General features: G+C 43.7%; 1 protein-coding gene across 1 annotated transcript in view; it reads left to right on the plus strand.

Annotated features, from left to right (window-relative positions):
• The window catches only part of ADGRE3 (adhesion G protein-coupled receptor E3), a 62165-nt gene that overhangs the window by 44840 nt on the left and 2210 nt on the right, over window positions 1-15115 (plus strand). The window contains exons 11-15 of the mRNA XM_073016857.1: window positions 1096-1331; window positions 6409-6475; window positions 6699-6790; window positions 9851-10019; window positions 12551-12658. Of these exons, the coding sequence (XP_072872958.1) occupies window positions 1096-1331; window positions 6409-6475; window positions 6699-6790; window positions 9851-10019; window positions 12551-12658 (672 nt within the window). The remainder of the gene's footprint in view (window positions 1-1095; window positions 1332-6408; window positions 6476-6698; window positions 6791-9850; window positions 10020-12550; window positions 12659-15115) is intronic.

Below are 15115 nucleotides of genomic sequence, written 5' to 3' on the forward strand. Positions count from 1 at the left end.
AGAGCAAGACTCTGTCTCAAAAAAAAAAAGGAATCATAATCACAATCTCTTATGCTAAAGTGAAACTTTTTCCCTCAATTTTATTTTTAATTGAAAAATAATAATTGTATAAAATTATGGGGTACAATGTGAAGTTTCCATAGACGTACACCTTATGAAATGATCAAACCAGGATAATGAACATATCTATCACTTCCATACTTATCATTTCTTTGTGATGAAAACATTTAAAATTCACTCTTTTTGGACTGTGGGTGGAGGCTCATGCTTGTAATCCCAGCACTTTAGAAGGCTGAGGCGGGAGGATCACTTCAGCCCAGGAGTTGGAGACTGGCCTGGGCAATATAGTGAGACCCCGTCTCTGCAAAACTTAGCGAGTATGGTGGTACACACTTATAGTCCCAGCTACTCGGGAGGCTGAGGTGGGAGGATCACTTGAGCCTGAGAGGTCAAGGCTGCAGTGAGCTATGATTGTGCCACTGCACTCCACCTGGGTGACAGAGTGAGATCCTGTCTGAAAGAAATAAAATAAAACAAAATCCACTCTTTTAGCAACTTTGAAATTCATAATATATTATTATTAACTATAGTCACCAGGCAGTACAGTAGGAGTAGAGAGTAGAAAGGAGGTTCCCAGAGGTTGAGTGGGGAAGTGGATGAGGAAAGGAGACATTGCTCAAAGTATACAAAGTCTTAGTTAAAAAGGAGGGATACATTCTGGTGATCTGTTGCAAAGTGGCATAGGTGGAGGTGGCACCACTTTCAGTCTCAAGGGCAGGTTGAAGGGGTTGGTGCCCAGATGGACAATGCTAGCCTTGAGTATCAACTATCTTTATTTTTTTAAATATAATTGAGATGGGGTCTCACTAAGTTTCCCAGGCTGGTCTCAAACTCCTGGGCTCAAGCAGTCCTCCCACTTCAGCTTTCCAAAGTGCTGAGATTACAGACATGAGCCACTGCGTCCAGTTCCCCTTTACTTTTAATGCCGTTGGTCTGATGTCAGGTGCTCTGAACCCAAAGCCAATGTCAAGGAGAGGTCCCAGGGCCATACTCCACCCTGACAACCCCTTCAGGCATTCCTTTCTCCTCCCTGAGGTGCTGTGCGCCATCATCGCCGGTGCCTTGCATTATCTCTACCTGGCCGCCTTCACCTGGATGCTGCTGGAGGGCCTGCACCTCTTCCTCACTGCACGGAACCTGACGGTGGTCAACTACTCAAGCATCAACAGACTCATGAAGTGGATCATGTTCCCAGTGGGCTATGGCGTTCCCGCTGTGACTGTGGCCATTTCTGCAGCCTCCAGGCCTCACCTTTATGGAACTGCTGATCGGTGAGCTTGAATCCCACCCTGTGTCATGGACAGTTTCCTAAGAAAGCTTTTGAGGGCAGCATTCATGATGATGGTGGGACTATAGGTAATCAACGCACTCTATGTTCCCCTTTATAACAGCTCTAACCTCTTTCCCAACAAGGCAGGGTGAGATGGTGGTAAGAGTTTGCAAGGTTCTAGAAGTCTTATACAACCAACAGGTTCATATGCCCACTGCATAGTAACATACCAATCCACCAAGACAGCAAGGTTTGCAGCAGAGAAAGAGCTTAATGAGGCCAGGTGTAGTGGCTCACACCTGTAATCCCAACACTTTGGGAGGCCAAGGTGAGAGAATCACTTGAGGCCAGGAGTTCAAGACCAGCCTGGGCAATATAGCAGACCCTCATCTCTACAAACAAAAATTAAAAATTAGCTGCGCACAGTGGCTCACACATGTAATCCCAGCACTACAGGAGGCCCAGGCAGGAGGATCTCTTGAGTTCACGAGTTCAAGACCAGCCTGGCAACATAGCAAGACCTTGTGTCTACTAAAAATAAAAAAAATTTAAAAAAAAAAAGCCAGGCATGGTAGTACACACTTGTAGTCCCAGCTACTCAAGAAGCTGAGATGGAAGGATTGCCTGAGCCCAGGAGTTCAAGGCTGCAGTGAGCTATGCTCAGGCCACTACACTCCAGCCTGGGTGACAGATCAAGACCTTGTCTCAAAAAAAAAAAAAAAAAAAAGAGAGTGTTTAATAATCTCAGGGCGCCAAGCGAGGAAATGGGAGAAGATTCTCAAATCAATCTCCTCAAGGAGTTCTGGACTGGGGCTTTTAAAGGGATCATGGAGGATGTGGAGGCTGGAAAGTGTGGGTCATTGATTGTTCAGGGTACAGCAGATGAAATCATCGGGAGACGGAAACTGCCTTCTTTGGTGACTGAGCTCCTCCTGTGGTCCTTCAGAGCTGCTGAAGCCAGTAGTTTCACTGGTACACAGGACCTGAAAGAATATCTCAAGGGGAAACTTAATGGTTTTTGTTTTGGTTTGGTTTGGTTTTTTTGAGACAGTGTTTTGCTCTTGTTGCCCAGGCAGGAGTGCAATGGCACCGTCTTGGCTGGCTGCAACTTCCACCTTCTGGGTTCAAGCGATTCTCCTGCGTCAGCCTCCCCAGTAGCTGGGATTACAGGTGCCCACAACCACGCCCGGCTAATTTTTGTACTTTTAGTAGACATGGGGTTTCACCATGTTGACCAGACTGGTCTGGAACTCCAGACCTCAGGAGATCCACCCACCTCGGCCTCCCAAAGTGCTGAGATTACAAGCGTGAGCCACAGCACCCGGCTGAAACTTCATGTTTTATCATGTTTAAGTTTTTACCTATAGAGCAGTAAAGGGAAACTGTTATCTAGGATCTGTGTGATTCTAGGATAGCAGGCACCAAACAGCTAGGAGGAAGCAGGTCAGAGAGCAAGCTGACCTGGTGGTGAATCCTGGATGGACTGCAAGCTCGGCTTGTTTTCATTTCTACCCCTTTCTTCTTCTCTGATTATTTTTATAAAGTTTATAGGGATGGCTTCAGAAGGAGAGGGTTTTGGGTGTTGTTCAAAAGACCGTCAAGATGAATAAATAATAGAAAGAAGAGAAGGAAGGAAGGAAGGAAGGAAGGAAGGAAGGAAGGAAGGAAGGAAGGAAGGAAGGAAGGGAGGGAGGGAGGGAGGGAGGGAGGGAGGGAGGGAGGGGAGGGAAAAGAAAGAAGAAAGAAAGAAAGAAAGAAAGAAAGAAAGAAAGAAAGAAAGAAAGAAAGAAAGAAAGAAAGAAAGAAAGGAAGAAAGGAAGGAAGGAAGGAAGGAAGGAAGGAAGGAAGGAAGGAAGGAAGGAAGGAAGGAAGGAAGGAAGGAAGGAAGGAAGGAAGAAAGAAAGAAAGAAGAAAGAAAGAAAGAAAGAAGAAAGAAAGAAAGAAAGAAAGAAAGAAAGAAAGAAAGAAAGAAGAGAGAGAGAGAGAGAGAAAGAAAGAAAGAAAGAAAGAAAGAAAGAAAGAAAGAAAGAAAGAAAGAAAGAAAGAAAGAAAGAAAGAAAGAAAAAGAAAGAAAGAAAGAAAGAAAGAAAGAAAGAAAGAGAGAAAGAGAGAGAGAGAGAGAGGGAGGGAGGGAGGGAGGGAGGAAGGAAGGAAGGAAGGAAGGAAGGAAGGAAGGAAGGAAGGAAGGAAGGAAGGAAGGAAGGAAGGAAAAAGAGAGAGCTTTATTGGCAATATTGGTTTCCAAACCAAAAAAAGAAAGTCTCCAGCATGAGCCAAAGGTGCTCCCTCTTTGAAAAGGGGAAGCACAAGTTAGGTTTTATGCCTCACTAGATCTGTATTACACAACAGAGTCATAAACATTCAGGAGGTTTGGAAAAGCTGTACCTATTTAAGATGAGAGCAGAGGGCATGCACAATGGATAAACATATATATATAAAACATACATCCCATGTTCACTTTGGGGCAGGATTTTAGCATTAAAATAAGATGGAAAAGCCGGGCGCGGTGGCTCAAGCCTGCAATCCCAGCACTTTGGGAGGCTGAGGCAGGTGGATGACCTGAGGTCAGGAGTTGGAGACCAGCCTGGCCAACACAGTGAAACCCCGTCTCTACTAAAAAGACAAAAAATTAGCCGGGCATGGTGGTGTGTGCCTGCAGTCTCAGCTACTTGGGAGGCTGAGGGAGGAGAATCACTTGAACCTGGGAGGTAGAAGTTGCAGTGAGCTGAGATCATGCCATTGCACTCCAGCCTGGGCAACAAGAGCGAAACTCCATCTCAAAAAAAAAAAAAGATGGAAGACCAGGCATGGTGGTTCACACTTGTAACCCCAGCACTTTGGGAAGTCAAAGAGGAAGAATTGCTTGAGCCCAGGAGTTCAAGACCAGCCTGGGCAACATAGCAAAACCCCATTTCTACCACAAAAAAAAAAAAAAAATTGTTTTAATTAGCTGGACATAGTGATGCATGCCTATAGTCCCAGCTACTTAGGAGGCTGGGGCAGGAGGATCCCTTGCGCACAGGAGTTCAAGGTTGCAGTAAACTGTGATAGAGCAACTGCACCACAGCCTGAGTGACAGAGCAAGATCCAACTCTAAAAAATATATAAATAAAATAAAATAAATAATGAGGAGGAATGTGTCTCTACACCAAAAGCTGAACCATAGGACACAAAGACAGTTTGTGCACATCCTCTATAAACTAACTGAAACTGGCTTAAGATCCATAACTGCTTTGACTGGTTCCCTTTCCAGTCAGTTACGTGGTCTGGATCCTATATCAGAGGTAGGAGGGGACTTTCCCCTTCCTGTGTCCAAGTGTTCTCATTGTTCAATTCAGGATATCATTAGGAGATATACCTAATGTAAACGATGAATTAATGGGTGCAGCACACCAACATGGCGCATGGATACATATGTAACAAACCTGCACGTTGGGCACATGTACCCTAGAACTTAAAGTATTAAAAAAAAAAAAAAAAAAGAGTAGGTCCAGAAAAAAAAAAGAGGTAGGAGGGGACTGATGGCGCCTATTGTTCTGGAGTTTAGCAAGTGTGGATTTTCTTGTAGCCAGAGGAATTTAGAGAGTTGCTTCACCAGCCAGGGCCTGAACCCTCGACCCACAGGTAACTTGGTTTCCTTAACCTTAGGGTCCATCTTAGTGGATATAGAAGTGTCTATTCCAGTCTCTTGGATCACAAGAGTTAGGTCCCACCTTTTTTTTTTTTTTTTTTTTTGTGACGGACCCTCGCTCTGTCACCCAGGCTGGAGTGCAGTGGCGCGATCTTGGCTCACTGCAAGTTCTGCCTCCCGGGTTCACGCCATTCTCCTGCCTCAGCCTCCCGAGTAGCTGGGACTATAGGCGCCCGCCATGATGCCCGGCTAATTTTTTTTGTCTTTTTTTTTTAGTAGAGACGGGGTTTCACTGTGTTAGCCAGGATGGTCTCGATCTGCTGACCTCGTGATCCGCCCGCCTCCGCCTCTCGAAGTGCAGGGATTACAGGCGTGAACCACAGCGCCTGGCCAGTCCCAACTTCATTCTTCCTGTGATTTGAGCTCTCAGGTCTCAGTCCCCTCATTAGCGAGATGAGAATAATAGTTGTCCCCATTGTTCCAACCTCACAGTGCTGGTGTGAAAATTTAACAGGACTGTGCTTCTAAAATACTTAACAGGACGATGTTCCTCCTAGCTTATTATCCTAGAATCACACCACAGTTACTAAAAAGCTTAAATTCTATAAAAACCCTAAGAATCTGGTAATGTCACAAAGCTGTGTCCACCCCAGCCAATAGAGATCAATCTAGCTATATTAAATCACATACTTAAATTCCAAATTAAACTCTGTACACATACCAATTTAAATGTATATCTCCAATTGTGTGTAATAGGTTCAATAAGGATCTAAATGAAAATATATTTTGTATAATTCTACTTCAAAATACCTTGAGCTATGAGTACTTTTTATGTTGCAGCATCAATTTTAATTCGAGCACACAATTTGTTGTTGTTTTCATTTTAATCATAAAAATGAGACGTTTGTTAAATTTTTTTCATAGTTTTGGAAATATATAAAGTAAAAAGTGAAAGTGGCTGTCACATGTGATGTGTGGCTCAAAGCTGCAATCAAAATGTGTAATCAAAGCTGATTGTTGGCTGGGCGTGGTGGCTCACGCCTGTAATCCCAGCACTTTGGGAGGCCAAGGGGAGCAAATCACGTGAGATCTGGAGTTCAAGACCAGCCTGGACAACATGGAGAAACCACATCTCCACTAAAAATGCAAAAATTAGCCAGTGTGGTGGTGCTCATCTGTAATCCCAGCTAGTGAGGAGACTGAGGCAGGAGAATCACTTGAATCCAGGAGGCAGAGGTTGCAGTGAGCAGAGATTGCACCACTGCACTCCAACCTGGGCAACAGAGCAAGACCCTCTCTCAAAAAAAAAAAAAAAAAATGCTGATTGCCATCAGCTGACTTTCAAGAGAAACTGGAAACAATTCTCTGGTAGGAGAAGAGTCACTTTATGTTGATCTCATGCACTTTCTCTGATCTCTCTTTGTATCTCTTTTCCCATTGTTCCTAGATGCTGGCTCCACCTGGACCAGGGATTCATCTGGGGTTTCCTTGGCCCAGTCTGTGCCATTTTCTCTGTGAGTATGTGCCTTTGATTTTCCCAAACTAACAAGAACCAAGAGAAGTACTGGGTACAAGATGGTACAAAGGGCTTGCATTTCCACTGTTGGGTGGATCGATTTTCCACCTGCTACCAGTTCAATTCCGTGTACAGGGAGGCTGGACTCCTGCGTGCAATTTAAAGTGGAAACCATACATTATTTTAACTTGCATTCTGCCTTGTTTGTGTTGGTCCTGCAGGTGAATTTAGTATTTTTTATCTTGGTCTTTTGGATTTTGAAAAGAAAACTTTCCTCCCTCAATAGTGAAGTGTCAACCATCCAGAACACAAGGTAGGATGTGACAAATGGTACTTCCTACTCCCTTTCCTTCTGCCAATCCCTCCTACATATCCACACACGCGTACACTCAACAGCCATGCTCCCAGGACTAGCAAGACCACTGTAATCTTCCACCATCACAATTAACGAGAACCTGTATTAGCTGGAATACAAGCCAAGCTGCTATGAGAAAAAGATGTCCAAAAAAAAAAAGAATAAAATAGAACTTTATTTCACTCTCATGTTGCAACCCAGAAGTGAGCAGTTCAGGGCTAATAAAGAAGCTCTGCTCCACACAGTGTTTCAGGGTCTCAGGTTCTTTCTACTTTGTTGCTCCACCATCCTCTAGAAGGATGTTGCCCTTGTCAATATCCCATCCATGGGAAGGAGGTCATATAGGAGTTGCACGTGCCACATTTGCTCATACCTCATTGACTGATCTTGGTCACATGATAACACCTAGCTGCAAGGGAGGTGGGAAATGTAGTCTCTAACCAAGTGACCATGTGCCTTGTTTTAAAACTCAAAAGGGAAGAGATCTAACACTAAAAGGAAGATGAAAAGGGAGAAAAACATTCGTTACCGCCACACTACACAAAATGCACACAAGAGTATGTTTTTTATCAAAAGCAACCAACTCAGATTTGCTAATCCAACAGTTACTAAAAAGCTTAAATCATATAGAAACCCTAAAAATTAATCTGGTAATGTCACAAAGCTATATCCACCCCAGCCAATAGAGATCAATCTAGCTATATTAAATCACATGCTTAAATTACAAATTAAACTCTCTGTACACGTACCAATGTAAATATTTATCTCCAATTGTGTGTAATAGGTTCAATAAGAATCTAGATTAAAATATATTTTGTATAAAATTTCAAAATATCTTAAGGTATGAGTATTTTTATGTTGCAGCATCCATTTTAATTTGAGCATGTAATTTGTTGTTTTCATTTTAATCATAAAAATAAGACAAGTTTGGCCCGGCGCGGTGGCTCACGCCTGTAATCCCAGCACTTTGGGAGGCTGAGGTGGGCAGATCACACACGAGGTCAGGAGACGGAGACCATCCTGGCTAACACAGTGAAACCCTGTCTATACTGAAAATACGAAAAATTAGCCGGGCGTGGTGGTGGGCGCCTGTAGTCCCAGCTACTCAGGAGGCTAAGGCAAGCGAATGGCGTGAACCCGGGAGGCGGAGCTTGCAGTGAGCCGAGACTGAGCCTCTGCATTCCAGCCTGGGTGACAGAGCGAGACTCCGTCTCAAAAAAAAATAAAATAAAATAAGACAAGTTTGTTAAATTTTTTTCATAGTCTTTTGAAATATATACAGTAAAAAGTGAAAGTGACTGTCTCTTTTCCTGCTACTTTCACTTCTCAGGAAGCCAGAATTAACAGCCTGTGTGATATGTGAGATAAAATATCTATGACATTTTCCCAGAGCTTTCTCTGTGCACTTTAAGTAGAACAGACCGACACACACACAATAGCATCACACTATACAAATTGTTCCTCAATTAGTTTTACTCATTTATGTAATCTCCTTAATAATTAGGGATACATATAATGTACATATACATATATATGTGTATATATGCATACATATATAATATAATATATTCTATGCATATATAACATAATATATATTATATATACATATATAAATATACATATTTTTATATATACAATATATAGTGATTATATATTATGATAGGATATATAAAATATATATGTATATATATTATGTGTATATATGCTGTAAATACTATAAGTAGGGTGGCCTGATATCTCAGCTTACCTGGAACAGTCTCAGTTTACGTCTGTTGACACAATGTAATTATTAATAGTACCCCTTTTATTATTATTATTATCCTTATTGATACATAATATTTATATACATTTACAAAGTATTTGTGATATTTTGATTCATGCATAAAATGTGCAATGATCAAATCAGGGTATTTAAGGTATTCATTACCTCAAACATTTATTATTTCTTTCTGTTAGGAACATTACACCTCCTTTTGATCACAAAAGCCTTCCTGTTTGAATAACAAATTATATGACCCCGGCCGGGCGGGATGGCTCACACCTGTAATCCCAGCACTTTGGGAGGCCAAGGTGGGTGGATCATTTGAGGTCAGTCATTCGACATCAGCCTGGCCAACATGGTGAAACCCTGTCTCTACTAAAAATACAAAAATTAGCTGGGCGTAGCAGCACGCCTGTAATTCCAGCTACTCGGGAGGCTGAGGCTGGAGAATCACTTGAACCCAGGAGGCGGAGGTTGCAGTGAGCTGAGATCACACCACTGCACTCCAGCCTGGGCAACGGAGCAAGACTCCATCTCAAAAAAAAAAAAAAAAATTATATGACCCCTGTCTATAAATGACGAGAGTGAGAGAGAGAAAAAGCATCCAGGTTTTTAAATGCCTTATGTATGCAGCTAACACACCACTTCACATAATTTTGTCCCATACATTGTCCTAAATACTTTCTCCCATGTTAAAGTCTCATGTAATCTTTATAGCAACCCCATGAAATAGGACAATTATTAAGATAAGGGAACTGAGGCTGGGCACGGTGGTTCACACCTGCAATCTCAATACTTTGGGAGGCCAAGATGGGTGGATCTCTTGAGGTCAGGAGTTCGAGACCAGCCTGGTCAACATGGTGAAACCCTGTCTCCACTAAAGATACAAAAATTAGCAGGGCATGATGGTGCATGCCTGTAGTCCCAGCTACTGGGGAGGCTGAGGCAGGAGAATCGCTTGAACCCTGGAGACAGAGGTTGCAGTGAGTCGAGATCATGTCATTGTGCTCCAGCATGTGCAACAGAGCAAGACTTCATCTCAAAAACAAAATAAAATAAAATAAAAATAAGATGAGGGAACTGAGTTGCAAGAAGGTAAAGCAGCTTTCCCAAGATCACACAGGTAGCCAGTGCTGGCTTCCGTTTAAATCCAGGTAGTCTAACTCCAGAGTTCTCACTATTAACAGCTAACTAGAGGGGTGTTCATGCTCTTTATTAGTTTTTCAACATCCTAATCTCTGACTTCCTCCTCCCAGGATGCTGGCTTTCAAAGCAACAGCTCAGCTCTTTATCCTGGGTTGCACATGGTGTCTGGGCTTCCTACAGGTGGGTTCAGCTGCCCAGGTCATGGCCTACCTCTTCACCATCATCAATAGCCTCCAGGGCTTCTTCATCTTCTTGGTCTACTGCCTTCTCAGCCAACAGGTAAACACTGACCCCTTTCTTTGTTACTTTAAACTTAAGAAAAGTTTGGAAATGGAGTTTAATGGGGATTTAAGTCAACATTCTCTAAATGTTCCATATGAGATTATAATCCACCTATAAACACTCTCTATTTTCTCTACTTTAAAAATGCTACTAGTTGTTAAGATACATCATTTATTAACACATTTCAGAAATAATTGCTATGTCAAAAAAAATCATGCCTTCTTCTCAGTTTTCCCACTTGTAATAGTCAGCTAATGCTGTGTAACAAGCAACCGCAAAAATCTCATTGGTTTAAACACAAATATTTGCTTTTCTTATTCGTGGGTCTACGGGTCTGTTAGGGTTCACATGATCTTAGCTGAGCTCAGCTTGCCTTTGCTCCAGGATGCAGATCAAGTTTAGGCCTGCTCCTTGTGACTCATCCTGAGGCTCAGGAAGAAGTGGGAGCAACTCCCCAGCGAATATTCTTCTCCTAACAATGGTGAAATCACAAAGAGGCAGACCCTACTGGGCAAGGTCACCCAAGCCTGTGATTCTTCTTGCATTGCCTCCACTAATATCCCATTAGCCAAAGCTAGTCACACGGTCAAGCCCAAAGTCAATGGGAAAAGAACACTCAACCCACCAAGAGACTAAGACAGAGTGTAATACAACTACAAAGGAGTGAATCATGGAGATCAACAATGCAGCTAACACACCACTTCACATGAATTCTTTTTTTTTTCCAACTATTATTTTATTTACATTACTGTCTTAAGTTACATGGAAAAAGACACCTAAGCAGTTCTGCCTTATTTCAGAAAAAGTTTCCAATCGGCAGGGTGCAGTGGCTCATGCCTGTAATCCCAGCACTTTGGGAGGCTGACATGGGCAGATCACTTGAGGTCCGGAGTTCCAGACCAGCCTGATGAACATGGTGAAACCTCCATCTCTACTAAAAACTACAAAAAAATTACGCAGGCATGATGGAGGCGCCTGTAATCCCAGCTACTCGGGAGGCTAGGCAGGATAATCGCTTGAACCCAGGAGGCAGAGGTTGCAGTGAGCCAAGATCGCACCACTGCACTCCAGCCTGGGCAACAGAGCAAGACTCTGTCTCAAAAAAAAGAGAAAAAGGAAAAGCTTCCAGTCAATACCAAGTATATGGTGCCGGGATTACAGGCGTAAGCCACCATGCTGGGCTGATTTATCTCTTTTTGTTCAAGACATATCAGATGATACATGCCCCTCAGAGCCCTCACTGTCCCGAACTAGGTCACATTCCAGAATCACACAGCCTTCCTTGTAACACTGGCTGTCTTCAGGGGCAAACTCATAGATCCACCCCAGTCTGCTATTGCAATTTTTGCAACTCACATCTCAAACCATGGAACAGCAGTGGGCACGATGAGGTCTTGAACTTCACTGTACTGCAGGTTAACTGCCTTGTTAAAGAGAAACTGGGGCCAGGCACAGTGACTCATGCCTATAATCCCAGCACTTCAGGAGGCTGAAGTGGGAGGCAGAACTCATCTCCACTTGGTTCCCAGGGTCTGCTTCTGAGGTGCCCAAAACCAAGACACATTGAAGGGTACTACCAAAATATTATTGGTGATTTTCACTAGATCGAGGAATTATATGTAACTTCTAGTTTCTTCCTTTTGCATATGCATATCTTATAAATTTTCTATTTTTTTCTTTTCTTTTTCCTTTTTTTTTTAGACGAAGTGTCGCTCTGTCTCCTAGGCTGGAGTACAGTGCTGCGATCTCAGCTCACTGCAACCTCCGCCTCCCAGGTTCAAGCAATTCTCCTGCCTCAGACTCTGGAATAGCTGGGGTTACAGTCATGCGCCATGTCTGGCTAATTTTTGTATTTTTAGTAGAGATGGGGGTTCGCTATATTGGTCAGGCTGGTCTTGAACTCCTGACCTCAGGTGATCCGCCCGCGTCGGCCTTCCAAAGTGCTGGGATTACAGGTGTGAGCCACCACACCCGGCCATAAATTTTCTACAACAATTATATACCCTGTAATGGAAAACTTGTACTGTGGTAAAACATCTATAATATAAAATTTACCTTTTAAACCATTTTTAAGCATAAGATAGCATCACATTCGCAATGTTGTGCAACCATCACCAACATCCATCTCCGGAACTTTATTCATCTTCCCACACTGAAACTCCATCGCCATTAAACACTAACTCCCCACTCTCCTTCCCCCCAGGCCCTGGAAACCGCTATTCTACTTTATGTCTACATGGGTTTGACTACTTTAGGTACCTCATATAAGTAGAACCATACAGTATTCACCTTTTGTGATCAGCTTATTTTACTTAAGCTGATGTCCTCAAGGTTCATCCCTGTGGTAGAATGTGTGTCAGGATCTCCTTCCTTTATAAAATTGAATAATATTCCATTGTACGAATAGACCACGTTTTGTGAAAATCAATAAATAATAATACATCTCTATTCTCTTCCTGACTCACTGACCTTTCTGCTCTTCACCAATGTTAGCAAAACCCATCCAGGTATTTCCTTTGATGTTCCAGGTCCAGAAACAATATCAAAAGTGGTTTAGAGAGGTTGTAAAGTCAAAATCTGAGTCTGAGACATACACACTTTCCAGCAAGATGGGTCCTGACTCAAAACCCAGTGAGGTAAGTGAACATGTGAATTGTTCTAATGTTTTACATACTCCTCTCTTGACACTGCAAACTTCCTCTAGTTTGGGGGGTTTTGTTTGTTTGTTTGTTTGTTTTTAAGTTCCGAGGTTACACGTACAGGATGTGCAGGTTTGTTACACAGGTAAACGTGTGCCATGGTGGTTTGCTGCACCTATCAACCCATGAACTAGGTATTAAGCCCAGCATTGGCTGGGCGTGGTGGCTTATGCCTGTCATCCCAGCATTTTGGGAGGCCGAGGTGGGTGGATCACCTGAGGTCAGGAGTTCAAGACCAGCCTGACCAACATAGTGAAACCCCCATCTCTACTAAAAATACAAAAATTAGCCCGGCATGGTGGTGTGCACCTGTAGTCCCAGCTACTGAGGAGGCTGAGACAGGAGTATCACTTGAACCTGAGAGGCGGAGGTTGCAGTGAGCCAAGATTACACCATTGCACTCTAGCCTGGGTGACAGAGCGAGACTCTGTCCAAAAAAAAAAAAAAAAAAAACAGCGTGTATTAGCTCTTTTCCCTAATGCTCTCCCCCTCCAACCTCTCCCAACAGGCCCCAGTGAGTGTTGTTCCCCTCCCTGTATCCATTGGTTCTCATTGTTCAGCTCCTACTTATAAGTGAGAGCATGTGGTGTTTGGTGTTCTGTTCCTGCATTAGTTTGCTGAACTTCTTCTAGTTTTTTAACGTATATTTTCCTTTTTTTTTTTTTTTTTTTAAAGACAGGGTCTTGCTCTGTTGCCCAGGCTGGAGTGCAGTGGCGCAATCATAGCTCACTGCGGTTTCGACCTCCTGGGCTCAAGCAATCCTCCCATCTCAGCTTCCCGAGTAGCTGGGACCACAGGTGTGCACCACCATGCCCTGCTAATTTGTTTTTATGTAGAGAGAGATGGGGTCTCCCTATGTTGCCCAGGCTGGTCTTGACCTCCCAGCTCAAGCAGTCCTACCACCTCAGCCTCCCAAAGTGCTGGAATTACAGGTATGAGCCATCGCACCCGGCCTATATTTTCCCTTTTCAAAGATATGCTCATGTTATTCAATTTCCACAATGTAGGCCGGACACGGTAGCTCACGCCTGTAATCCCAGCACTTTGGGAGGCTGAGGCAGGTGGATCACGAGGTCAAGAGATTGAGACCATCCTAGCTAAAACAGTGAAACCCCGTCTTTACTAAAAATACAAAAAAATAGCTGGGCATAGTGGCGGGCGCCTCTAGTCCCAGCTACTTGGGAGGCTGAGGCAGGAGAATGGCGTGAACCTGGGAGGCGGAGCTTGCAGTGAGCCAAGATGGCGCCACTGCACTCCAGACTGCGAGACGGAGTGAGACTCCACCTTAAATTTCCACAACGTAAAATAACAATAATAAAAAGGAAGCCAGGGCCAGGTGCAGTGGCTCACGCCTGTAATCCCAACACTTTGGGAAGCCGAGGTGGGCAGATCACCTGAGGTTGGGAGCTTGAGACCAGCCTGACTAACATGGAGAAACCCCATCTCTACCAAAAATACAAAATTAACTGGGCGTGGTGGCACATGCCTGTAATCCTACCTACTTGGGAGGCTGAAGCAGGAGAATCGCTTGAATCCAGAAGGCAGAGGTTGCGGTGAGCCAAGATCGCACCATTGCACTCCTGCCTAGGCAACAAGAGCAAAACTCCATCTCAAAAAAAAAAAAAAAAAAGGAGCCAGGTGTTGTGGTGTTATAGTCCTAGCTACTTGAGAGGCTGAGATGGCAGGATCGCTTGAGCCAAGGAGTTTGACACCAGCCTGGGAAACATAGGGTAGCTTTGAGGAGCTAATCTGAGTACAAACTCGCTTTCCTGGAGGGTATGAGGAAGAGTCCTCTTCCTGATAACCTGGTTTGAGTTCCTCATTCTTGTTATATTTTTCCTCAGTGACTCCTCTCTACTCACTAACAGCACTTAGGCTGGTTTTCATATGTATTCTTGTTGTGCAAAGATGTATGAGTAAAACGTATCAAGAACCAATGCAATCTAACACAGACTCCCACTGGGGGAAATTTACAAGCATAGGCATAGCAGAGTGATCTTCTTCCCCCAAATGCCCCCTGTACATAAAGATGTGGATGTGAGCCCCACAGAGTGAGGGTACGCCATGGAAGAGGCTCCAGGATAGGGATTCTGCCCCAGTTGCTCTGCGTAATTACAGAGGAGGAGTGCAAGGAATCATGGGACCTTCCTGGGGGAGGAAATGGCCCTGTTAGAAAGACGATACTTCTGGAATCTGGTTGCTGGTATTCTGTTCTTCCACTGCACTAACTCAGGCTCAGTGTACCACAGAATGAGCTTCCTGCACTATGTGACATTTCGTTCCATATTTGGCTTTTTGAATAAATGACAGAATAGACGTTTAAAAAGAAGCTGGGCGTGGTGGCTCACACCTGTAATCCCAACACTTTGGGAGGCCAAGGCAGGAGAATCACTT

Source organism: Chlorocebus sabaeus, chromosome 6 (assembly GCF_047675955.1).
Source record: "Chlorocebus sabaeus isolate Y175 chromosome 6, mChlSab1.0.hap1, whole genome shotgun sequence".
Taxonomy (NCBI): Eukaryota; Metazoa; Chordata; class Mammalia; order Primates; family Cercopithecidae; genus Chlorocebus; species Chlorocebus sabaeus.